The sequence below is a fragment of the Antechinus flavipes genome, chromosome 2 (assembly GCF_016432865.1).
Source record: "Antechinus flavipes isolate AdamAnt ecotype Samford, QLD, Australia chromosome 2, AdamAnt_v2, whole genome shotgun sequence".
Lineage (NCBI taxonomy): Eukaryota > Metazoa > Chordata > Mammalia > Dasyuromorphia > Dasyuridae > Antechinus > Antechinus flavipes.
The window spans coordinates 147,041,612-147,067,097 of NC_067399.1; the positions used below are offsets into that span (position 1 = coordinate 147,041,612).

General features: G+C 35.9%; 1 protein-coding gene across 3 annotated transcripts in view; it reads right to left on the bottom strand.

Annotated features, from left to right (window-relative positions):
• The window catches only part of NCAPH (non-SMC condensin I complex subunit H), a 52,563-nt gene that overhangs the window by 21,561 nt on the left and 5,516 nt on the right, over positions 1-25,486 (bottom strand). For all 3 annotated transcript variants that reach the window (XM_051975758.1, XM_051975756.1, XM_051975757.1), the window contains exons 3-10: positions 24,584-24,827; positions 24,302-24,395; positions 23,333-23,425; positions 22,935-23,073; positions 21,820-21,944; positions 16,842-17,031; positions 14,094-14,185; positions 12,130-12,329 (exon numbers count right to left, since the gene is read on the bottom strand). In XM_051975758.1, coding sequence (XP_051831718.1) covers positions 12,130-12,329; positions 14,094-14,185; positions 16,842-17,031; positions 21,820-21,944; positions 22,935-23,073; positions 23,333-23,425; positions 24,302-24,395; positions 24,584-24,827 — 1,177 coding nt within the window. The remainder of the gene's footprint in view (positions 1-12,129; positions 12,330-14,093; positions 14,186-16,841; positions 17,032-21,819; positions 21,945-22,934; positions 23,074-23,332; positions 23,426-24,301; positions 24,396-24,583; positions 24,828-25,486) is intronic.

Here is a 25,486-nt window from a genome sequence, read left to right on the forward strand (position 1 = left end):
AATATTTGCAATGATTCTTTTTGTTAGTGGCAAAGTACTGGAAACTCATAGCTGAATAAATTATGATATATGCATATAGCATAATTCTATTTTGCTGTAGGAAATGAAAAGGACAGTTTCAAAGAAACTTGAGAAAACTCATATGAACTAATGAATGTAATGAGCAGAACCAAGAGAACAATTTATATATATAAAATAAAATAACAATATTATAAAAACAAGCAATTTTTGAAAGATTTAATAACTGTGATCATTCCAATGACTACCTGATTCCAGAGAACCCATGATGAAACACACCATTTATCCCTTGAAAAAGGTTAAGGAATTCAGAGCGAGATAGAAACATATATTTTGAACATAAAACACGTGGGAATTTGTTTGCTTTACCATGACTATTTGTTACAAAGGTTTTGTTTTTCTTTTCTTTTTCCCAATGAAGGAGAGAAAATAGATTTGCTAATTGAAAAAAATTTAGGTTTCAAAAAAAATTGGTAAGTGAAGGAATCAAATTTAGGTCTTTAGACTCAACACTATAACAGCCGGACTTCCGGTTAAGATGGCGGAGAGGAGGCTCACAGTTGCATAAGCTCCGCGCTTTCTCTCACTATCCACTTCATTACAAGCCTCTGAATCAATGCTTGACTGAAAAAAAACCCACAAATAGTTACCAAGAGAAGCCATCCTTGAGATCCGCCAAGAAAGGTCTGTCTTTACTGGAGAGCTGGGGCGGTTTTAGATCGGGCGCAGGCTGAGGGCAGCGGCAGTGAGAGCACGGGAGCAGACTGGAGAGGGGGTGGGGAGTGATCGCAGCTGTCTCTGCGGGGAGAGCTTCGCTACAGGTTTGGAACCTGCAGCAAGTCAACAGCCCAGCAGAGAAGCTAAAAACACCGGGGCTGAAGAACATAACCGCAAACAGCTGGAGTCTCTCAGGACCTGGCCGCCCCCCCTTTCCCCCCCCTCAGTGACTCAGCACGCTTTGGGATCTCAGAGCGCAGGCGCAACACAGTCCTGCTAGTGCCTCACTGCTGCCACCTGCAGTCTGTAGAGGAAGCTCGATAACACACCCAGCCCCCCCCCCCAAAGAAAGACTCCAGTTTTTTCTGTTTTTCTTTGGTAGTTTGTCTCTGATTAATAGACAGAATGAGCAAGAAGCTGAAGAGGACTTTAACCCTAGACAGCTTCTACACAGATAGAGAGCAGACTCTAAATCCTGAGGAGACTAAAAACAGGCAGTCCCCAGGTGATTCCCCAAAGGAGGAGATCGTCTGTTCCTCAGCACAGATGAACCTCATAGAAGTGATTAAAAAGGCTCTCACAAGGGAGCTAGAAGAAAAATGGGGAAAGCAGAGTGAGGCTTGGCAAAAGGAGAAGGAAGCTTGGGAAAAGGAGAGGGAGGCTTGGCAAAAGAGCCTGGAGAAGTCAGTTAAAGAGAGAGTGGATAAAGAAGTAAAATCCTTGAAAAACAGGATTAGTGAACTGGAAAACAAAATTGGCGAAATGGAAAAAAAATCCACAGAACAAAAGAACTCAATTGGACAATTAGAGAAAGATTTTTAAAAAGTGAGTGAAGAGAATACTTCACTGAAAATCAGAATTGAACAAGTGGAATTGAATGACTCGAGGAGACAAGAAGAATCAGTCAAGCAAATCCAAAAAAATCAAACAATGGAGAAAAATGTGAAATACCTTCTGGGAAAGACAACAGACCTGGAAAACAGATCCAGGAGAGACAATCTGAGAATCATTGGACTCCTAGAAAAACATGATGAAAAAAAGAGCCTGGACACTGTCTTCCAGGAAATTATCAAAGAGAACTGCCCAGAAGTCATAGGAACAGAGGAAAAAATAAACATTGAAAGGATTCATCGATCACCCACTGAAAGGGATCCTAAAATCAAAACACCAAGGAATATAGTGGCCAAATGCCAGAACCCTCAGATGAAAGAAAAAATATTGCAAGCGGCTAGAAAAACCCAATTCAAGTATCAAGGAGCCACAATAAGGATCACCCAGGATCTGGCAGCATCCACATTAAAAGATCGAAGGGCCTGGAATATGATATTCCGAAAGGCTAAGGAACTTGGTATGCAACCAAAAATAACTTACCCAGCGAGAATGAGCATCTTTTTCCAGGGAAGAAGATGGACATTCAACGAAGTAAGCGAATTTCATCTATTTCTGATGAAAAAACCAGAACTTAACAAAAAGTTTGATCTACAAATATAGAACTCAAGAGAAATCTAAAAAGGTAAAGATTAATCTTGGGAACTATATTTTGACTATATAGATGCATAAAGAATACATGTATACCTTGTTCTAGAAATTGATGTGGAAAGGACATTGTACCAGAAAAAGGGTAAAGTGGGGGTAGTACATCTCATGAAGAGGCATAGGAAACCTATTATATCTGAGAGAAAGAATGGAGGGGGATGAATATAGTGGGTATCTTACTGCCTTCAGAATTGGCTTTAAGTGAAAAATCTTAAGACATATTCAATCTATGGTGAAACTTCTCCCATCTCATTGAAAAGTGAGAAGGGAAAAGTGGAAAGGGAAGGAATAAGCTAAGCGGAAGGGAATACGGGAACTGGGAGGGAAAGGGGTAAGATAGGGGGAGGAACTCTAAGGCGGGGGGAGGGACACTAAAAAGGGAGGGCTGTGAGAAGCAAGGGGTGCTCACAAGCTTAATACTTGGAAGGGGGGGAAAGGGGAAAGAAGGGAGGAAAGCATAAACCGGGGTTAACAAGATGGCAAGTAATACAGAATTGGTCATTCTAACCATAAATGTGAACGGGGTAAACTCCCCCATAAAGAGGAAGCGGTTAGCAGAATGGATTAAAAGCCAGAATCCTACAATATGTTGTTTACAGGAAACACACCTGAAGCGGGGAGATACATGCAGGTTAAAGGTAAAAGGTTGGAGCAAAATCTACTATGCTTCAGGTGAAGTCAAAAAAGCAGGGGTAGCCATCCTGATCTCAGATCAAGCTAAAACAAAAATTGACCTAATTAAAAGAGATAAGGAAGGACACTATATCTTGCTAAAGGGTAGCATGGATAATGAAGCACTATCTATATTAAACATATATGCACCAAGTGGGGTAGCATCTAAATTCTTAAAAGAGAAACTAAGAGAGCTGCAAGAAGAAATAGACAGTAAAACTATAATAGTGGGAGATCTTAACCTTGCACTCTCAGAATTAGATAAATCAAACCAGAAAATAAATAAGAAAGAAGTCAAAGAGGTAAACAGAATACTAGAAAAGCTAGATATGATAGATCTCTGGAGAAAATGTAATGGAGACAGAAAGGAATACACTTTCTTTTCAGCAGTTCATGGAACCTATACAAAAATTGACCATATATTAGGACATAAAAACCTCAAACTCAAATGTAGTAAGGCAGAAATAGTAAATGCATCCTTTTCAGACCACGATGCAATGAAAATTACATTCAACAAAAAAGCAGGGGGAAGTAGACCAAAAAATAATTGGAAACTAAATAATCTCATACTAAAGAATGATTGGGTAAAACAGCAAATCATAGACATAATTAATAACTTCACCCAAGAAAACGATAATAATGAGACATCATACCAAAATGTATGGGATGCAGCCAAAGCGGTAACAAGGGGAAATTTCATATCTCTAGAGGCCTATTTGTATAAAATAGAGAAAGAGAAGGTCAATGAATTGGGTTTGCAATTAAAAATGCTAGAAAAGGAACAAATTAAAAACCCCCAGTCAAACACTAAACTTGAAATTCTAAAAGTAAAAGGTGAGATCAATAAAATTGAAAGTAAAAAAACTATTGAATTGATTAATAAAACTAAGAGTTGGTTCTATGAAAAAACCAACAAAATAGACAAACCCTTAGTAAATCTGATTAAAAAAAGGAAAGAGGAAAATCAAATTGTTAGTCTTAAAAATGAAAAGGGAGAACTCACCACTAACGAAGAGGAAATTAGAGCAATAATTAGGAGTTACTTTGCCCAACTTTATGCCAATAAATTCGACAACTTAAATGAAATAGAAAAATACCTCCAAAAATACAGCTTGCCCAAACTAACAGAGGAAGAAGTAAATATCCTAAACAGTCCCATCTCAGAAAAAGAAATAGAACAAACTATCAATCAACTCCCTAAGAAAAAATCCCCAGGACCAGATGGATTTACATGTGAATTCTACCAAACATTTAAAGAACAATTAACTCCAATGTTATATAAACTATTTGAAAAAATAGGGATTGAAGGAGTCCTACCAAACTCCTTTTATGACACAGATATGGTACTGATACCTAAACCAGGTAGGCTGAAAACAGAGAAAGAAAATTATAGACCAATCTCCCTAATGAATATTGATGCTAAAATCTTAAATAAAATATTAGCAAAAAGATTACAGAAAATTGTCACCAGGATAATACACTATGACCAAGTAGGATTTATACCAGGAATGCAGGGCTGGTTCAATATTAGGAAAACTATTAGCATAATTGACTATATCAATAACCAAACAAACAAAAACCACATGATCATCTCAATAGATGCAGAAAAAGCATTTGATAAAATCCAACATCCATTCCTAATAAAAACACTTGAGAGCATGGGAATAAATGGACTTTTCCTTAAAATAGTCAGGAGCATATATTTAAAACCATCAGTAAGCATCATATGCAATGGGGAAAAACTGGAACCTTTCCCAGTAAGATCTGGAGTGAAGCAAGGTTGCCCACTATCACCATTATTATTTAATATCGTATTAGAAACACTAGCCTCGGCAATAAGAGTCGAGAAAGATATAAAAGGAATTAGAGTAGGCAATGAGGAAACCAAACTATCACTCTTTGCAGATGATATGATGGTATACCTAGAGAACCCCAGAGATTCTACCAAAAAGCTATTGGAAATAATTCATAATTTTAGCAAAGTAGCTGGCTACAAAATAAATCCCCATAAATCCTCAGCATTTTTATACATCACCAACAAAACCCAACAGCAAGAGATACAAAGAGAAATTCCATTCAGAATAACTGTTGATACCATAAAATATTTGGGAATCTATCTACCAAAGGAAAGTCAGGAATTATATGAGCAAAATTATAAAAAAGTCTCCACACAAATAAAGTCAGACTTAAATAATTGGAAAAATATTAAGTGCTCTTGGATTGGCCGAGCGAACATAATAAAGATGACAATACTCCCTAAACTAATCTATTTATTTAGTGCTATACCAATCAGACTTCCAAGAAAATATTTTATTGATCTAGAAAAAATAACAACAAAATTCATATGGAACAATAAAAAGTCGAGAATCTCAAGGGAACTAATGAAAAAAAAATCAAATGAAGGTGGCCTAGCTGTACCTGATCTAAAATTATATTATAAAGCAGCAGTCACCAAAACCATTTGGTATTGGCTAAGAAATAGATTAGTGGATCAGTGGAAAAGGCTAGGCTCACAAGACAGAATAGTCAATTATAGCAATCTAGTGTTTGACAAACCCAAAGCCCCTAACTTCTGGGAAAAGAATTCAATATTTGATAAAAACTGCTGGGATAATTGGAAATTAGTATGGCAGAAATTAGGCATGGACCCACACTTAACACCATATACCAAGATAAGATCAAAATGGGTCTATGACCTAGGCATAAAGAACGAGACTATAAATAAATTAGAGGAACATAGAATAGTTTATCTCTCAGACTTGTGGAGGAGAAAGAAATTTGTGACCAAAGATGAACTAGAGACCATTACTGATCACAGAATAGAAAATTTCGATTACATCAAATTAAAAAGCCTTTGTACAAATAAAACTAATGCAAACAAGATTAGAAGGGAAGCAACAAACTGGGAAAACATTTTCACAGTTAAAGGTTCTGATAAAGGCCTCATTTCCAAAATATATAGAGAACTGACTCAAATTTATAAGAAATCAAGCCATTCTCCAATTGATAAATGGTCAAAGGATATGAACAGACAATTTTCAGAGGATGAGATTGAAACTATTACCACTCATATGAAAGAGTGTTCCAAATCATTATTGATCAGAGAAATGCAAATTAAGACAACTCTGAGATACCACTACACACCTGTCAGATTGGCTAAGATGACAGGAAAAAATAATGATGAATGTTGGAGGGGATGCGGGAAAACTGGGACACTAATGCATTGTTGGTGGAGTTGTGAACGAATCCAACCATTCTGGAGAGCAATCTGGAATTATGCCCAAAAAATTATCAAAATGTGCATATCCTTTGATCCAGCAGTGTTTCTATTGGGCTTATATCCCAAAGAAATACTAAAGAAGGGAAAGGGACCTGTATGTGCCAAAATGTTTGTAGCAGCCCTGTTTGTAGTGGCTAGAAACTGGAAAATGAATGGATGCCCATCAATTGGAGAATGGCTGGGTAAATTGTGGTATATGAATGTTATGGAATATTATTGTTCTGTAAGAAATGACCAGCAGGATGAATACAGAGAGGCTTGGAGAGACCTTCATGAACTGATGCTAAGTGAAATGAGCAGAACCAGGAGATCATTATACACTTCGACAACGATATTGTATGAGGACATATTTTGATGGAAGTGGATTTCTTTGACAAAGAGACCTGAGTTTCAATTGATAAATGACGGACAAAAGCAGCTACACCCAAAGAAAGAACACTGGGAAACGAATGTGAACTATCTGCATTTTTGTTTCTCTTCCCGGATTATTTATACCTTCTGAATCCAATTCTCCCTACGCAACAAGAGAACTGTTCGGTTCTGCAAACATATATTGTATCTAGGATATACTGCAACATATCCAACATATAAAGGACTGCTTGCCATCTAGGGGAGGGGGTGGAGGGAGGGAGGGGAAAAAAATCGGAACAGAAATGAGTGTCAATATAATGTAATTATTAAATAAAAAATTTAAAAAAAAAAATATAAAAAAAACAAAAAACAAAAAAAAAACACTATAACAGCCACTTGAGCTAACTGGGAACTTTAACTATTATTGGTCGTTCAAGTTTTTTCAGTAGAGGAATGACATGGTCAAAACAACACTTTAGGAAAATCACTTTGGCACCTGTGGGAGGATGGATTGGAAATTGTGTGTGAAACAGAGAGAAAAATCAAGAGGCTACTGCAATAATCTCAGTATAAGAAACTTAGTATGTCCTAGGAGAGAAGCTATCTGAATGGAGAAAAAAAGACAGATGCAAAAGACTGAGGAAGTAGAAATCACACGATTTTACACTGTGAGCCACAGAGAGGTTGAAACCCTAGGTCACCCAGAACATTCTACTACTATTTTTTAGGTGGCACTAGAGGAAGTTCATAAAGAATGATAAGTTGAGTCCATTACAAAATGATGCTATCTAGTCTCAACTGAATCCTACCCTTCCTGGTTCTTTGCCTGGAACATAGTCTCTTCAAATCTCAGCCTGAAAAAAAAGAAAGTTTAAAAAAAAAAATCTCACCTATTGAAATCCTTCTCTTCTTTCAAGATAAAGCTTAGATGATACATCTTCCTTGAAATTTTCTCTGACTGAGATCATTATATACTTCAACAACAATATATGAAGACCAATTCTGATGGACCTGACCATCCTCAGCAATGAGATCAACCAAATCAGTTCCAGTGGAGCAGTGATGAACTGAACCAGTTACACCCAGGGAAAGAACTCTGGGAGATGACTAAGAACCATTACATTGAATTCCAAATCCCTATATTTTTGCCCACCTGCATTTCTGATTTCCTTCACAGGCTAATTGTACAATATTTCAGAATCCAATTCTTTTTGTACAGCAAAATAATGATTTGGTCATGCATACTTATTGTATCTAATTTATACTTTAATATATTTAACATCTACAGGTCATCCTGACATCTAGGGGAGGGGGTGGGGAAGGAGGGGAAAAATTGGAACAAGAGGTTTGGCAATTGTCAATGCTGTAAAGTTACCCATACATATAACCTGTAAATAAAAGGCTATTGAAATAAATAAATAAATATAGATGATAGATAAATAAATAAAAAGAAATTTTCCTTGATCCCACCTACTGAAAGTATTTCCTTGTATATTTCTTATGGTATTTTTGTCTAGACCCCTTTCTTTGCCCTTATCAAATTCTACCCTGTATCATATTTATGTAATTATGTTTCTTACTTGATCATACCCAACTCAACTATAAGCTTCTGGAGAGTAGGAACTGTATGGTTTTCATTTCTGTATCCTCAGTGACCACTATTTGAATTCCATTCATTTCAATTCAAATCAACAACAACAAAAAAAGTACCAGATAGTACATTAGATGCTGGGAATACAAAGACAAAAATTACTTGTCCTTCAGAACTTATACTTTGTTGGGAGCCAGACAATTATCAGGGATCCAAAAGTAAACAAAAAACACCTGAAAGAGATTAAAAATAACAAACAACTTGGAAAGTCTATAAGATAAAAAATAGTGGAGTGAATAATCAATAATTCATAGGAAGAAATAATGGCCACTGGAAATAATATTTACGACCTTAGATATCTATGTCTCAATACACAAAGTGATAATGAGTAAAGTGAACTTGAGATTTTCATTAAAAGAGCAAACTAGAATCCTCATGGACATCACCAAAATGTGTTGGGATCATGCTCATTACTGGTAATGAAAGGATATACTTTTTTCCCAAAGAAAAGATTACATAAAAGTGGCAAAATAAAGATAATTCATATCAAAAAGATATAACTATATCTAAGTGGAAATCTAAAGACCCGAGGGGAGAAGCATGACAGTATAATGACGTTCCAGTATACTAGCTTTTCTAACCTGAGCTAAGAGGTAGACAGAAAGTGCTTTCGTGATGCAGATCACAAAATTGCCATAGTGATGCTACTGTAGTGATGTGGGGCAGTTTCAACTAAACAAACTTCTGCTGGAAGTCTTACTCTAATAAAAAGCAAAGTGGTAGATCAATTCTTGACATGCCTCATTGATAATTCCATCTTTCAAAGGAAGCAGAAGCACAGAAGGCGAAGTAAAATTCAGAATTTTTGAACCCAGGGCAAAAAAAAAAAAAAAAACAACCAGGAAAAAGTGGTGTGTGTGTGTGTGTGTGTGTGTGTGTGTGTGTGTGTGTGTGTGTGTGTGTAGAGAGCAGGGGGGGTGGGGAGTAAGGGAAGAGAGGAGTGTATGTACAGAGACCCCTCAGGGTAGCACATAAAAAATCTCTAGGTACTGTGAGATATGAAGACAAATAAACAATGATCCCTACCCTCAAGGATATTACAATCTACTGGAGGATGTAAAACATAGAAACATATAATTTATATGATAATTTACAAAAACACTAAGAGGACCACAAAGGGCTTCCTATTGGAGGTGATACATGAATTAAGTCTTGACAAGAAGAAGATAGGAATTCTAAAGGATGAATATTTTTAAAGAATGAATATTTTAAGAATTTTTTTAAGAATGAAGACAATTTATACAAAATCATGGAGGTGGGAGGTAGAATTCTGAGTTTAAGTAATATCATACTTGGCTGAAACAGTATATGAAGGAAAATTATAATGTGAGACAAACTCTGCCTTTAAATGTCAAGTTTTACTTTACCCTAGAGGTCATAGGGAGTCACTGAAGGTTCTTAATGACGTGAATTACATGATCAGATATAGGAAAATTATTCTGGCAACTGTATGAAGGGTGGATCACAGTGAGCAAAGATTGGGATTCAAATTATCCAGATAAACAGCCAAGTAAAATGTAATCAGTATGGTACAAGAGAAAGAACACTAAATTTCACCACCTTGTAACTAAGTGGAGAGAATGGCAGAAAGGAGAGTATCATAAAATGGGATCTCCCTATGACCTGCACCAGCCCAGACACTCATTTCTTTCTCTGCTTCTGGAGAAGCACGATGGAAGAAAAAAAAAAGGCCCAGATTCTCCAGGAGGGAAGGGGATGGAAGCTTAAACCGGCAGCACCCTTGCTTCTGATAAGATGAATGTCCTCTTAGTTTGTCCTGTTTCAATCAGATATCAGAGTGCTGCTGCTGCTTCTCAGGTTTTCCATCCCAGGCCTCCAATTTACTTGGGTGAAGAGGCCTGGCTACGCTGTGGGGCCTGAATAGGATGAAGCTACAGAAAGGCCGAAGACTCATAGGAGATTACTGCTTGAATGAAACTGACAATAGCCATGGATACCAAGTACTATCAGCCATATTCTCCAATCTTTAGAAATCATATTTTAGAAAATTCAGAGAAATAATAAACATGATCTAATAGCATAAGACAACAAAATGGAAGATAATTCAGAAGGGATTACAAATCATCAAAAGCAAAATTTAAAATGTTAGCAAATAAAGATGAAGTGAGAGCAGCATCTAAAGATCTATGTAGATACACAGGGAGCTCTCTGAAAAACTCACAACAACAACAAATGTATTAAAATTAAAATGAGTACATATAAAAACTTAAGAGATTTTAGTTGACCACAAATTCAACTTCAATGAACAATCTGAAATGGTGGTCAAGAAAGTTATTATAGTCTTAAGCTATGTTAATACTAGTGCTTACCCTTTTTGTAGTGGAAAGAAACTAGAAACTGAATGGATGCCCATCAGTTGGAGAATGGCTGAAAAAATTATGGTATATGAATGTTATGGAATATTATTCAGCAGGATGATTTCAGAGAGGCCTGAAGAGACTTAGATTAACTAATGCTAAGTGAAATGAGGAGAACCAAGAGATCATTATACACAGCAACAAGAAGATTATACAAGGATCAATTCTGATGGATGTGGCTCTTTTTAACAATGAGATTCAGACAAATTTCAATAGACCTGTGATGGAGAGAGCCATTTACACCCAGAGGAGAATTGTGGGAACTGAGAGTAGATCACAACAGAGCATTTTCACTTTTTTTGTTGTGGTTTGCTTGAATTTTACATTCTTTCTCATTTTTCTTAACTTTGTGATGTGATTTTTCTTGTACAGCAAGAAAATTGTATGAATATGTATGCCTATATTGGATTTAACATATATATTTTACTATGTTCAACATATATTGCATTACATGCCATTTAGGGGAGGGGATGGCAGAAGGAAAGGCAAATGGGAACACAAGCCTATTGTTGAAAGACTATCCTTGCATGTTTAGAAAATAAACTTCAATTAAAAAAAAATAGTAGTGCTCAAAATAAAAGGGAAGAGGGAAAAATTACTGGACTTTACACAAGTCATACTATAGCAAGAATATTATATTCACAAGTTGAAATACATTCAGAAAAGATTTAGAAGAGGTGAAAACTCTCTTCAAAAAACCGAAAAGCAGAGATTAGACTTCTGTGAGGAACAATGAACACATCTAAGTTTTAGGAAGGTGGATTTCAACTAAAGAAATTTACTAACAATTAGGAGCATCCAAAAATAGAAGAGCATTCAAGTCAACTTAACAAACATTTGTTGTATGCTTTCTGAAGGCATTAGAGAAAGACATAAAAATATAGACTATGCCTTCATAGTCCCTTCTCTCATGGAATTTAAAAGTCTAGCAGAGTAACTTGATACATACACAAATATTCATTAAAAAAAAAACTAGCATATAATGAAAACATAAAAATTCCCCATCCTTCTAAATGTTTAAGCAGCTATTATGTGACAACTTGTCAGGGATGTTATCGAAGAAATTTTTTATTTTGAGTAGAAAGATGAAGTGACTGACCTTTAGGATCCCATTCATCTCTAAACTAGATTGTCCCACATTCTACTTTTGGTGGTAGCTATTCCACTAAAAGGAATAACTTATGAACTATATCCTATGCATTCCTTTTCCCCTCCTTGACAACTGCTTAATTCAATCAGGTGCAGGCTCTGTATGCTCACAATATGTGGTGGAATTGTTATTTATAAGAATGATGATTTCTTTCACAGATAAAAAATTCAAAACAACTTCCTACCAGTCTATGTTGAGTCTTATTAAAAGAAAAAAATTACAAACTAGCAATATCTGAAATATAGCACACAAACTTCCATCAAAATACAGCTAGAATCAAATATCCCCATAGGAAATCTACTAAAAACTGATATGAAAAGTTCACAATAAAAAAATTTTCCTTTGCTCTAAAAGTCTGCTTTTTCTTTAATTTTACCTGGAATTTTTGAATTCAGAAGACTTCTGGCAACTTCTGAACTCATGATCCCCTCCTGCTGTTTGATCATGCATGTCTGCATCAAAGTCATCTTCCACAGGCATACCAGCACACTCCTCACTATCACTATCTTCAATCTCGGAATTAACATCAAATACCTGATCACTCTTCTTAAACTTGTCCACCAGAACTGACAAAGACTAAAAAGAACAGAAAGAATATATCAACACTTAGGATTCTTAACTTTTTGTGTGTGTCATGAATCCCTTTGGCAGTCTGGTGAAATCCAAGGATCTCTTCTTAGAATACTGTGTTTTGTTGTTTTTTTAATTCAGAATGAAAGGATTGTGTAATAGATTAACAAAGTGAAAATAGGTGTGCAATATTTTCCTATATCCAAGTTTGTAGCATCCCCCAAAAAAACTATCCAGAGACACCCCAAAAGGTCTATGGATCCTTGAATATGAGCCCATAATTAAAATACTCTAAATCAATATTGACAAGACAAATGCAGATTATGTACGAAAATAATTTTGTAGTAAGAAAGAATTGTAAACTGAGGGGATGAGGAATTGCTGAACAAGTAATGGTATATGATTGTGATGGAATATTACTATGTCCTAAGTAATTATGAGCAGGATACTTTCAGAAAAACCTGGGAAAGCTTATATAAACTGATAAAAAGTGAAGTGAAAAAAGAATGTTGTAAACAGTTAACAGCATTATTGTATGATGATCAACTGTGAATGACTTAGCTATTCTCAGCAATATAATGATCTAAGGTAATTTCAAAGGACTTGTGATGAAAAATGCTATCCTCATTCAGAGGAAGAAATGATGGAGTCTCAATGCATTTTAAGCATACCTTTTTTTGCTTTCTTTATTTTTCTTAGATTGGTTGTTTTTTTCTTTTTGGGGGTGGGGCTAGGGGTAGCTTTTTTAGAACATGGCTAAGATGGAAGTATGGTTTGTATGACTGCACGTGTATAATCTATATCAAATTGCTTCCCTTCTCAAGGAGGGAGAAGAGGGTAAGAGAGAATTTGGAACTCAAAACTTTTTTTTAAATATCAATTTTTTTTTTTACATGTAATTGAGAAAAAAAAGAGAGGAAAAAAAAATCCCCAATCAAGTGACCTACTCAATCTTCCCTCAATGAGTTAGTAATTATTTGTTCAACACTCTCACCACATCTTCTTACTTTTAAATTTTAACTAAAAGTTCTATTTCTTTACCTACATGTTTTAATTACTCCACTGCTCTCTTCCTACCACTCTCCCACCCCTACTTCTAAGCCCAGCATTCTTGTCATAAATAAAGAGCTGAGGAAGTTTATAAGGCACAATACAGAATGGAATTGTACTGTTGCCAGGCACATAATGTAGTACATGAAACAGGAATTCAATCCACAAACTACATGTTTTAGGGAAAACAATTTTCCATGGAGACCATTTGTTTTCTTAATTTTAATGAGGAGGCTAAAGGGGCCAAGCTAAAAATAAACAAAGGAAAGCTTTACACATCATGATTTCTCAGGAAACTCTGTGCCAAGGGACATAACCTCAAAGAGCAGGAAATTCCTGAAGCTTACAGAGCAACCTCAGAACACAGAGGCTATTGGGATAATCAGCAATGGAGAGTTAATCCTACTAAGGCTTTACTTAAGTAGGGCTGCCTCCCCACCATGAAGCAGAGGAGAAAAGATAATAAGAAACAAATTCCAGAATTCATTTTGTTTTCTAACATAGGGCTGTTTGTATTACCCTTCAGGTTTTTGTTCCTACAAACGTGCCAAAGGAAATATTTTCCCTACAACTGGTTAAGTAAGAATGAGTTTCAGAGTTTTTGTTCCCATCTGTCTGAACTAATCTTGGACTGAGAATACGCTGGGCACATTCAACCAAACCACAAATACATGCTCTGGGACTCACCCAGAGCAATTACACTAAAAGTTGACTCTATACCTCAGTAACAGCATCACTGTCCCACTTAGAAAACTGGAACTCAGCCAGCGAAGGGCAAATCTGGCGCTCCTCCACACACTGCAGCAGGGCAGCTGGCGGGAAGATTACAGAGATTCAAAATCAGATAAATTACTTTTCTCATCCATTTCAATTCAATGTCAAAATGAAAATGATTCACTCATTATGTTCTGACTGAGAGCATTGTATCAAAGTTACCAACAGAAGTGGCTGAAAGTCAGCTTTGTGTATTTTTAGTCAGCTGGAATTGGTCTTTGCAATGTGCGCATGCCAGCACACATACAATATTTTCTGCAGGGGAGGTTTATGTGCTACTCTGAGAAAAGACTCTCAAGCACTGACTTTTTTCCTCCAAATAATTTGTAAACCCTACATTGGAGCTAGAGAAGCTAAAAAAATGCCTTAGGAATTTGTAACCAATCCTAGAATCTTATTTTTTGGTCTTAAATCATCTAGTTTGCCTACATCAGAAGGAAATATGACAATATTCATATTTACAAACAAACACTTTATTTGGACAGTCACACCTTAAAAGACACACAAACAAGAAAAGGCAGGTTGTAGAAATAGGGACTCTATGTATTAGATAGTCCCCAGGAAGGGGCCAAATATCATAGCATATTATGTAAATATTATACACCATGTAAATATGAACCAGAGGTCTAGTCTGCAACCCAAGAGCCTGTCTAGTAGATACTTTTCTATAGAATGCCCCAAGCTTATAACTACCATATCCCTAGGACAATGCTGGACTAAAATTAAGGTATACATTTGGATTATTAAGCCCAGGTGACCCTTTCCCTAACTCACAAATGCCAGGAGGATGGGGATGGGGATGCGAATTTAGAGAAGGAGGTGATTTTCCAGTATGACTGGGGAATTAACAATCAGGGTGATCTTCAAAAGATGTGAGTCACTTCTAGGGTCTCTGCAGGAATTCTGATTGGCAAAAGAAGAGTCCCAAAAAGATTTGAACTAAACCACCCTGGAGATGGTCAAGTCTCATCTCCTCAGAACTTCCTACACTAAGTAGCAAAATATTTCTATATATATCTCTATAAACCTTTTCAGGTAGTCATCTATATCTTGAGGCCTCTATTCTAAGTCCAAACATTAAAATTCTAGAGTTATCTGAAGATTCTGCAGTATGAGTATAGGAACTAATCCATAAAAAGCTGAAGAATTCTTCAGAAGAAGAATTTTAAGCCTATCCTATTGTGCTTTGAGAGACAATATGCAAAGGCATATGAATAGGATAAGTATTACTAACCTGAAAAAAAACAGTAGAACTTTTTTTGTTTAAACTTTTTATAGTAGGAAAAAGTTTTTTTTCTCCAAGTGAAATTTGGCATTCTTTAGCACAATGGAAGCGCTCATACTACCTGCGGTTATCAGTTATCCATTGTATTTTTCTTTCTTGGAACTTCCCAATAATCTACCTCTTCCACTACTGCTGAGCTTTTGTGATTCCACTTAAGATAACTCCACTAACATCCAGCTCTGTATCTCTCCACTTATCATGTATAAAACCCATTTAATTTTTATCCTTTGAGGGTATAAAAATGTCTCATGTTGCACAGATGGATAAGAAACTTCTCCATAGTATTCTGTAGAGGGCTGGAACTTTGGAGAAGTTACTTGAAAGAAGTATACTTGAAACAAAGTGTTAACTCAGTGGAATTAATGAGATGATTCTCTAGTTCACATATATCTTAGTATGATATAATGATATTATCACTCTAGTTTGATATAATGATATAATCACTCTAGATTGGCTTATATTCAGTATACTGTAATGATGTAATAGGGTATTTAAGGGCTGAAAGAACTGGGGACAAAGTCAGATTCAGAGGGAGACTGGTTGAGATTGGCAGATTATCAGACTGCTGGAGGAGACTGGGTCGGACTATGACAGACACAGACTGTGAAGGAGAAAATAAAGACTTTGGACTCTATTCCTGTCCATCCTTGTAGTTCTGCTGAGACCAAGGCCCTTCCGGAAGACCTTCAGAAAGCTAGCCTGAACATTACAGTATTCCTTGCTACACTGAAATGTACTCTTCTTTGTGGTAAGAAATAAAGTCATGTTTTGATTAAGCTAGAAATTGCTATGTTCTGAGTATATCTACACACACACACACACACACACACATACATACACATACATATATTTATATATTATAAACCCTGGTTTATAATGAAAACTTGTACCAAGTTACAATGACTAGCAAATCATTCCTTGCAATTGTTTTTGGTTTGATTTGCCAGGGAAAAACAATCTGTGATTTGACAAACCATTCCTTTAGCGTCTCTAAGGTACTCAATGCAAACAAGATATGCAATTTAAAACAAGTTCTCTAATCTTTAATGGAGATCACTTAGAAGTAGTGGCACACAAATAATAAAAACTACTGACATTTGTGGAGCATTTTATAATCTATAAAGCACTTTAACAAACCATATCCCATTTGATCCTCACAAATAATAACAGCTGATATTTGTTACTTTAAGATTACAAAGTACTTTACATAGTAATCTCATTCAAGCCTCACAATAACCCTATGAGGTGAGTAGGGCAGGTATTTTTTTATTTTTCAGATGAAGAAAGTAGAATCCAAAGAGTTTAAACAATTTGGCAATGCTAAACTTGAACCCAGGATTTTAATTCCAAGTGCTTGGATCCAATTTTGTTTGGGACTCAAATGCCTTTGTTGGGGTATTTGTACCTACTTTTAAAATCTGCTACTTCCACCGATCCCAAAGCTGGGAACTTCAGAGGCTCTGCAGTGGAGAGGGGCCGGACATCAGAATGAAAGAGGAGCTCACTCCTGTAGTCAGAACAGTGAAGACTAGAGAGAAATACCCCAGCAGTGCTACACTCATCAAATGAGGCAGCTGTCTTCTGAAACATGGGATCAATCTGCGTGCAAATACAAAAGATGTAATGACATGATTAAGAAACAGACAGTGATAAGAAAACAAATAAAATTATAGTAAAACCTCATTCATTTGGAAATCATTCAAGTCTGAATTTAAATACTTGGTGCACATAATAATGAGAAGATAGGACTCACTGGAAAAGACCCTGATGTTGGGAAAGATTGAAGGCAAAAGAAGGGGAAAGCAGGATGAAACAAATAAATAATGTCATGGAAGCAAGAAACATGAGCTTGGATAAACTTCAGGAGATAGTGCTATGGAGTGCTATGACCTATAGGGTCATAAAGAGTTGGATACAACTTAACTGACCAACAACATATCTGGACAGAGATGGAGTTATGGTTTACCTTAGCACTTTGAAAGAAATGAAATTGCAAACTAATACAGGTAAAATGCTTTCCAAACAAATAGAATTTAAAAAACAAAAATGGGTCTAACAAAATTATTTCTATGTTCAGGCAGATGCCAATAGTAATACTGTGTAATTTTTCAATCGGTTTCTCTCTAACAGATAAGATCTATACAACAAATGCTTTCTCAATTCCTTGTCCAGATAATAACTATGCCATTTTAAAGTAGACTATTATAGTGTAAGGTCTATGAAACAAGTTGTTTCCACATCTAAGACTTCATCCTAACACTTTTTTTGCCAGTGCTGTTACATTACATTCTGCAAAATTCTGTAAATCTTCATGAAGGGGAAAAAAAAAAAAAAAAGATAATATCCAATACTAGAGGAAATAAAATAGGAGCCCAAGTGAGATGTGGAAGATTCAGCAAAGATAAGAACTTAGAAATAAGTGAAGAAGAAAAACAATTCTGATGAGGAAGAAAAGGAGGCGGGGATAGAAAGAAAGGAAGTCTAAAGAAATAAATACAGATGCACAGGGAATCCATTGACCAAAAAGATTTTTCTAAGGTATGCACAGAAAAAGAAGCAAGTACAAGTAAAAGAAGATTAATATAAAACGATGGCAAAATCCTTTAAAAAAAAGCTTCAGAAGAGCTAAAGCTCAAAATGAATGCCTAAAGAAATGAGAAAGCATTGAAATAACAACAAAAAAAAGATTTTAAGTTATATTGAGCAAAAAAGGTTACAAAAAGGGATGACTACTACTCAAGGCAGAAACCATGTGAAATGAGGGAAAGGAGAACAACTCCACTTCTATTTTGCTTCTTTCAAAGAGAATGATCCAGAGTGCCTGTTACAGAGTAAGTATTCAGTAAATGTCTGTAATTGAAAGAGAACAAAAAAGGCTTCAAGAAGAGCCACGGGATAGGAAGAGTACCTCCTTGTTGCCAATGAATGTCAGTCACCAGTCCAGACAAACTGTATCCCAAGGTACTGAAAGAACAAGTCAATTTGCTTGCTAAAAAACAGGCAGCTATTTGTGAAAGATCTTGGAAAATGAGAGAAGTGTTATAGAATTAGAAGACAAATATTTCAGATCTGAAAAAAGAAGAATTGGGTTTGAATCACAGCTTTGTTACTGACTACTTTGAGCAAAGCACTTATTCTCTCATGTTTCCCCAGCTATAAAATGAGGGGGTTGGAAAAGATGACTTTTCAAGATCCATTCTTGCTATAAATCTGTAATCTTCAGATTTCTAAGGCAGATGCAAATGAGTTGAGACAGGGGGAGAAAGGTGAAGCACAAGAATAGGAAATTGTGGGGAAATAACAGAAATAACTGGAGGAGGGAAGCACAATACACATACTAAATGCCTGAGCTGTAAGAGGGTTAGGGCATCAAGCATAGAAAGAATAATGACAATATTGATAACGATGATGATAATAATAGTAATAGAAGACACTTATATGGCATTTTTGTTCTTTTAACATACCTAACAGGTATGGCAGTTCAGTAAGATTGTCCTCGTTTGCGAAAACTGATGCTTAGAGAAATTAAATAGTTTGTGGAAATACAGCTAGTAAGTAATAGAATTGAAATGTGAATCCCGGTCTCTAGACTATTTAAATCTAGTGGAGGGTTTTCCTAATACAATTTGCTAGAAATGAAAAAGGAAAAGGAAAAGCAAATATAAGTGTTTAAGTGTAGAAACAAAATGAGAACCAGATCTAATAGCTGATAGAGGAAAAAGGAGCAAGAGAGACAGAGATGGGAATCCAATGTGATGATGAGGATAGCGTTCCTAAATTCCAGGGAACTTCAGCATTCCCAGAACTTAGTAACTACTAAGAAAAAGAACTTGAAAACAATGACAGTATTGGCATTTTTTTTACCCACCAGAGAAAATAACTTGTAACAATGGGAATCAAACCTGTCCATCTGTTTTGTTATCAGCACCTGTCAAATGCAGCTACAATTACAGCTATACTTTCATGTAAAGACCAGGAGATGAGAACTTTGCTAGCCTCAGAATCCAAACCTTGAGACTTCAGTGAAAATTTTAATTAAAGCTGCTGAAGACAGATCAAGCCAGAAGTGAAGAACTAAGCTTAGAAGGAAGAAGTCCTCTTAAAGATCATGTCTGTATCTTTATATACTGCCTCTTTCTACAATGAATCTTGCAAGGTTCTGGAAAGCAATATCCCTTCGACTATGAGATTCCACTCCTAAGCTAAGGAGGATAAAGATAAAAAGAAAGGTCCAATACACACCAAAATATTTGTCAGTTCTTTTCATAATATCTATGAATTGGAAGCAAATAAATGCCTGTTTACTGAGGGACAACTAAACAAATTGTGGCATATGAATGGAATAAAATTTTATTCTAAGATAAGAAATGATGAAAATAAAAAATATAGAGAAACATGGGAAGACATATGAACTGACACAAAGTAAACAATCAGGAAAACAATGTATACAATGATACGATAACATATATGAAAAGAATGACAACAAAAAGAAACTGAACACTAAGTAACTATAACCTTCAAGTTTGCCCCAAAGACGATGAAATGCATTTCCTTGCCTTCCTTGTAGAAGGTGGGAGATTATAAGTATGGAATGTTGTCAAACTGGTTAAAGATGTATTGCTTTAGTTGTGTTGAAATGCTTTTTCTCCCATTTCTTTTGTGTTCTTTGTTCCAAAAAATAGGTCTTCAGAAAGAAGATATACTTGTTGATAAAAACAAAAATTATCAATAAAAAAATACCCAAAAAAACCCAAAATGCAACATTTGGAAGAGATAACACAGAAACATGATAAATATTATCATTCCCATTGTACCGATGAGGAAACTGAGCTAATGGGTTAAGATGGGTTCTTGGTTTCCTCATTTGCAAAAAAGAGGGAGTTGAACTAGATGAGCTGTAATATTTCTTTTAGCTCTAAATCTCTGTTGGGTAACATAATGCTTTTAGAAAAATACAAGGCTTGGAGATAAGATAGATGGGTTCTTGTCCCACCTTAGCCACTATGTGACCCAGAAGATCGTGCAGCTTACCCAAAGTAACAAAAGCAGTACAGTGGCAGCCCCAAGATTATAAACCAGGTCCTCATCTGACCATAAACTTAAAGCTTTTTTTATTGCACCATGCTGTCTCCCCTAAACTACTTCCTGAAACCAAACAACTCTCTTTCAATTCCCTTTCTTGGTTTCTGTGAGTCCAAACTATTTATTCAAATGACCACTAATTAAAACAAAACAAACAAACCACAAACCTCCAGTTGCAGACACTAGCTGTATGACCCTGGGTAAGTCACTTTACCAATGCTGCCTCACTTTCCTCATATGTAAAATGGGGAAGGGAAAGAAGAGAAGGGAATAATCATTTATAGAGAGCCTACTAAGGCCAGGCACTGTTCTAAGTACTAAATAAATATCTTATTTGACCCTCAAAACAACCCTGTGGGCAGCTGATGCTATAATTCAGTTGAAGAGACAGGGGTAAACAGGACTTACCCAGGATCACACAGCTAATAAGTATCTCAGGCCACACTTAAACTCAAGTCTTCTTGACTTTCTGCCTAGCATTCAACCCACTTAGCTTCCTCTACTAATAATAACAGCATCAAACTCCCAGGGTGGTGGGGAAGACAAAATAAAACAACATTTGCAAAGAGCTTTGCAAACCTTAAAGTGTTATGTAAACATAAGGTGATTTATAATTATCAGTAGTATTATTTGATGATGTCCAAACAAGTTGGACAGTTTGTGACTAAATGCTCTTCCTTTCCCTCCAGAAAAGCTCAGTTTCTTTTCATTTGCTAATTCAATTTGCAGTCACAGAGCCTGACAAAATTTCTGAAATCTATTTATATTCTCCAACCAAAATTTCAGAATTCTTTTGGAGAGGGAGGGAAGAGTTTTATATTACAAATAAACACTGTTATGGAAGCAAAATCTAGCCTGTTTAATAAGATAACATTTTCAGGACTCATTTGCATTTGAAAATTAAAATTTTAAAATTTAAGTGCAAACCTATGTAATATAGCTTGCCATCTTGGAGAGAGGGATGGGGAGGAGAGAAAAAATTTCAAACTCAAGATCTTTTAAAAATGAATGCTAAAAACTATCTTTACATGTAATTAGAAAAAATAAAATACTATTTATAAATTAAAAAAGAAAAAATTTTAGTACAGAATTTTATATTAATCCTAGATGAAATTTAATCTTATTAGATTTGGCTTATTATTTTAGTCTAATGAGATCATATTTCTTTATCTAGTTGCTATCATATACAGATTTGATAAACATCCTATTTATGATCAGACACGCAAGAGGAGCAGAGAAAGGAATGAAGTAATCAAAGATCTGATTGGTGATAATGGGGTTAATTTTATACCTTTATTCCCTTACCTCATATTTTCGATCTGCCTCCGAGACATTGATATTGTTTAGATTCTGTTCAATAGTTTTACCCTGGTGCTTCTTTTTAGGTTTCTGGACTTTTTTGATGGTACCTGGTGCAGCAGAGCTTCCATCTAAAAGAATAAGAGAAAACTGACTGTACAGCCAGGAAATAAATTCACTACAAAACAGTTAAGTGAGTCAAGGAATTATAAAGGTGCCTCAGTATAAAACAGGGTCTTAGCTGGAATGAGGTTCATTCCAGGTACCAGAACTACCTAATCCACTGTACTAACATAAAAACTTAGCTACTTCATCAGTTTACTATTTATCAACATTCTGCAGATGAGTTTTCAGTTGCAGACATACCTCCTTACTCAGAGACCAAGGTACTCATTCATTAGTAATAGTATACTCATTGTTAGAAGGGGAATTCCTGGTTCCTGAAAGCTTTCAGTCTGTGCCCTAGAGCTGAGATGACCTGAACAGGTATCAAATGTTCATCATTAACTAAATCCTTTTAAAACCAACTCATGTATCAGCAGGTCCCAATTAACTAACTAGATGGTTTAGGGTTTTGGTTTTTTTTTACTTTATTTTTATTCTGTATATTTCCATTTACACAGTAGACCAGAATAGGATTATTACATGAAACTAGAGACCTCTATTAAATGGAATTTGTATGTATTTAAGTATAAAATGGGTTTCAACTTATAGTTTTCAAAGTTTCCCTGCTTAACACTTCTTTCTAACCACTACATTAATAGGGTTATATGCCCTTTGGCATCTTCAGGTTTCCCATTTTTTAAAAGGCATTTGGGCTGGGACTTTCAGAGTTGCTCAAGGTTTAATGGCTTCTCATGCTCTTTCCATACTAAATAATTTTAGCATCTGAATATTTTCTTTCTGTGCCTTTGTCCTCTGTACCTCAGTCCCTTTGATAACAGAATCTTATCTCTTCTCTCTCTCCTGTGTTTTAAAATAGGTCACATTTCTTTAAGGAGCTACGTTTGACTTCATTCTGGTACTGAAATCAGTTGACCTGACAGCACAATTGATTTGACAGAAAAACTCATGGAATAAACTTCTGTTCCCACCTTTCAAGATCACAAACCCCAACCTACCTGCCTCCTGACTGTCTGCTCCCTCTGCAGAAGGAGCATTTTTACCTAGTCCACCAAGCACTCTGTACACATCAGCATGGACAGCATCTACTCGAACAGCATAGATCTTGGTGCTGGCATCCAAGGTACCAGCAGCTACCTGAAACAAGCAAGAGGTGCATGTGAGAGCATGAGGGAAAAGCTAAAGGTTACAAACTACTGACTCCCCTGCCGAAAATTAAAAAAAAAAAAAAAGTTTAGGTATGAAGACAAAGCAAAGCTACAAAAGACGAAGTATTCCATCCCACTTAAAGTGCTGATTACAAAATTGCCCCACTTCAGAAGAGATATGCTTCATATTTCCAGATATATTTGCTCCTTCAGTTCAAAGGTACGAAAGGTTGATAAGTTCTCTTTACCTTAAAGTTGGTCAGTTCAGAGTCTTTTTCTTGGAGAATTTCAGTCATAAAATCAATTAAGTGCAAACCAAAAGCATTCTTGGTGGTGATTTTCTGAAGAAAAAGAAAAAGCAGAAAATTAGAGAAAAGTTTATTCTGACTTCTAAATAAGGCCCCAGATAGATGATGCCACCTGAAAAGAAGACTCTTAAGAACAGTTTTTGTCCCTAGGAGCAAAGGCACAAGGAAATTATGAAGAACTTGGAAAAGCTCAGTCACATGCACAACCTCCCCACACATAATTGAATAAACATATCATAGGTAACTGACAGGTAAAACAAGCAACTCATCAGGAAAGGGCTATACTTGCATACCTTACAGATGTACAGAAAATATCTTACAGAATAAAATTATAAAGTCATTACTAATCATACACTTTTACAATCAAGTCTGTGTGTGTGTGTGTGTGTGTGTGTGTGTGTGTGTGTGTGCGCAAGGCAATTAAGGTTAAATGATTTGCCCAGAATCACACAGCTAATAAGTGTTGCATCTAGCTGTCCCTACAGAGAAATCTTAAAACCGGTATTACAAATTTGGGTCTAAGTAGTATCAATCACTCCATTTTTTAAAAGAAGAGATTAAAGCAAAAAGCACTTGACTAACTTGATCAAAGTCCCAGGACAAAAACAAAGTATCACAGGAGGTAAATCACAGAGAGAAGGATTCTAATGTAGAGAAAATAGTGATACATATGATATAGTCAAAAGTCTGAAAAGGGAATTCTAGCTTTCCCATTAAGAAGAGTAATTTATTCTGCTGGACTCTCAGTTTCCTTGTCTGAATATGGGAATAATGATCGTGTCCACAAAGTACTTGTAAGGATCAAATGAGTTAATAGACATGCAATATTTTTCAAAGTATCAGTTTTTATTGCAACTAACTACCATTATTACAGAAGAAAGGGACCCAGATGGGATAGTAGGTACTCACATTTTCAGTTGACAACTTGATGCAGGTGGAATAATGATCTGCAATCTGTGTATTTGTAAATTTTGGGACCAGTAATGATGGAGTATCAGGTTTCCTAAAAAAGTAACACAATTAAGCAAATAGCTAGATATACTCCCCCCCCACACAACACAATTCTTGTACATGGGTATTCAGAACATACACATTTAGAAATATCTTGGGGATATACAAATATACATAATGGTCTCACAGAATAAAAATACCCTCCCAAACATTTGGTGGAAAGCCAAAAATTATACTCACCTAATAGAAGGGGATGCCACTGAATGTGGTGAATCTGTGCTACTGAGCTGTAGATCAACAACTCTGGAGCGCCGTCTTTGTCTTCTCTCCCATTCATCATCATTTTGAGGGAAATCTTCAAGGATAGGGGTACCAGAAATATTCAAAGTTGGCTGTTTGGATGTGGGGGTCAGGAACACATTTTCAGGTGAAGAAATGCTATTGGGATGACCAGCAGTCTCAAGCCCTGTGCTGCTCATTGTGACTAAATGAGAAAAAAAACACAAATTCAGAATCTATATCAAAAACAACATTTAATGTCAGCAACGGTAGTGATTCTCAACATTTTCCATATGCCAGATTTAAATCACCTTTACTATAAATTACAATTCCACAGGCAGCAAGCTGACTGAATGATCTGAATCAACTGAATAAACATTTTTTAAGCACCTATTATATATCAGCCACTGTACTAAGTAGTAGAAATACCCAAAAAAGGAAGCAGTAGACAGTCCCTGCCATGAGGGAGTTTAAAATCTAATGACACTTGGCAGTAAATACTAAAAAATTGAAACTACCCTCTCCTACAAGCATATGTCAACTTGGCCCACGTAATGGGCTGGGTCAGAAAAATTCAAACTCAAATCCAACCTCAGATACTTACTAGTTACCTGATCTTGGGCAAGGCATTTAACCTGTTTTTCCTCAGTTCTTTTAACTGTAAAATGTAAAACTGTAAAATGGAATAACATCCTGTGGCTCTCTTCAACAATGAGATGATCCAAATCAGTTCCAATTGTTCAGTAATGAAGAGAACCAGCTACACCCAGTGATAGAACTATGGGAAATGAGTGTGGACCACAACATAGCATTTCTACTCTTTCTGTTATTGCCTGCTTGCATTTTTATTTTCCTTCTCAGGTT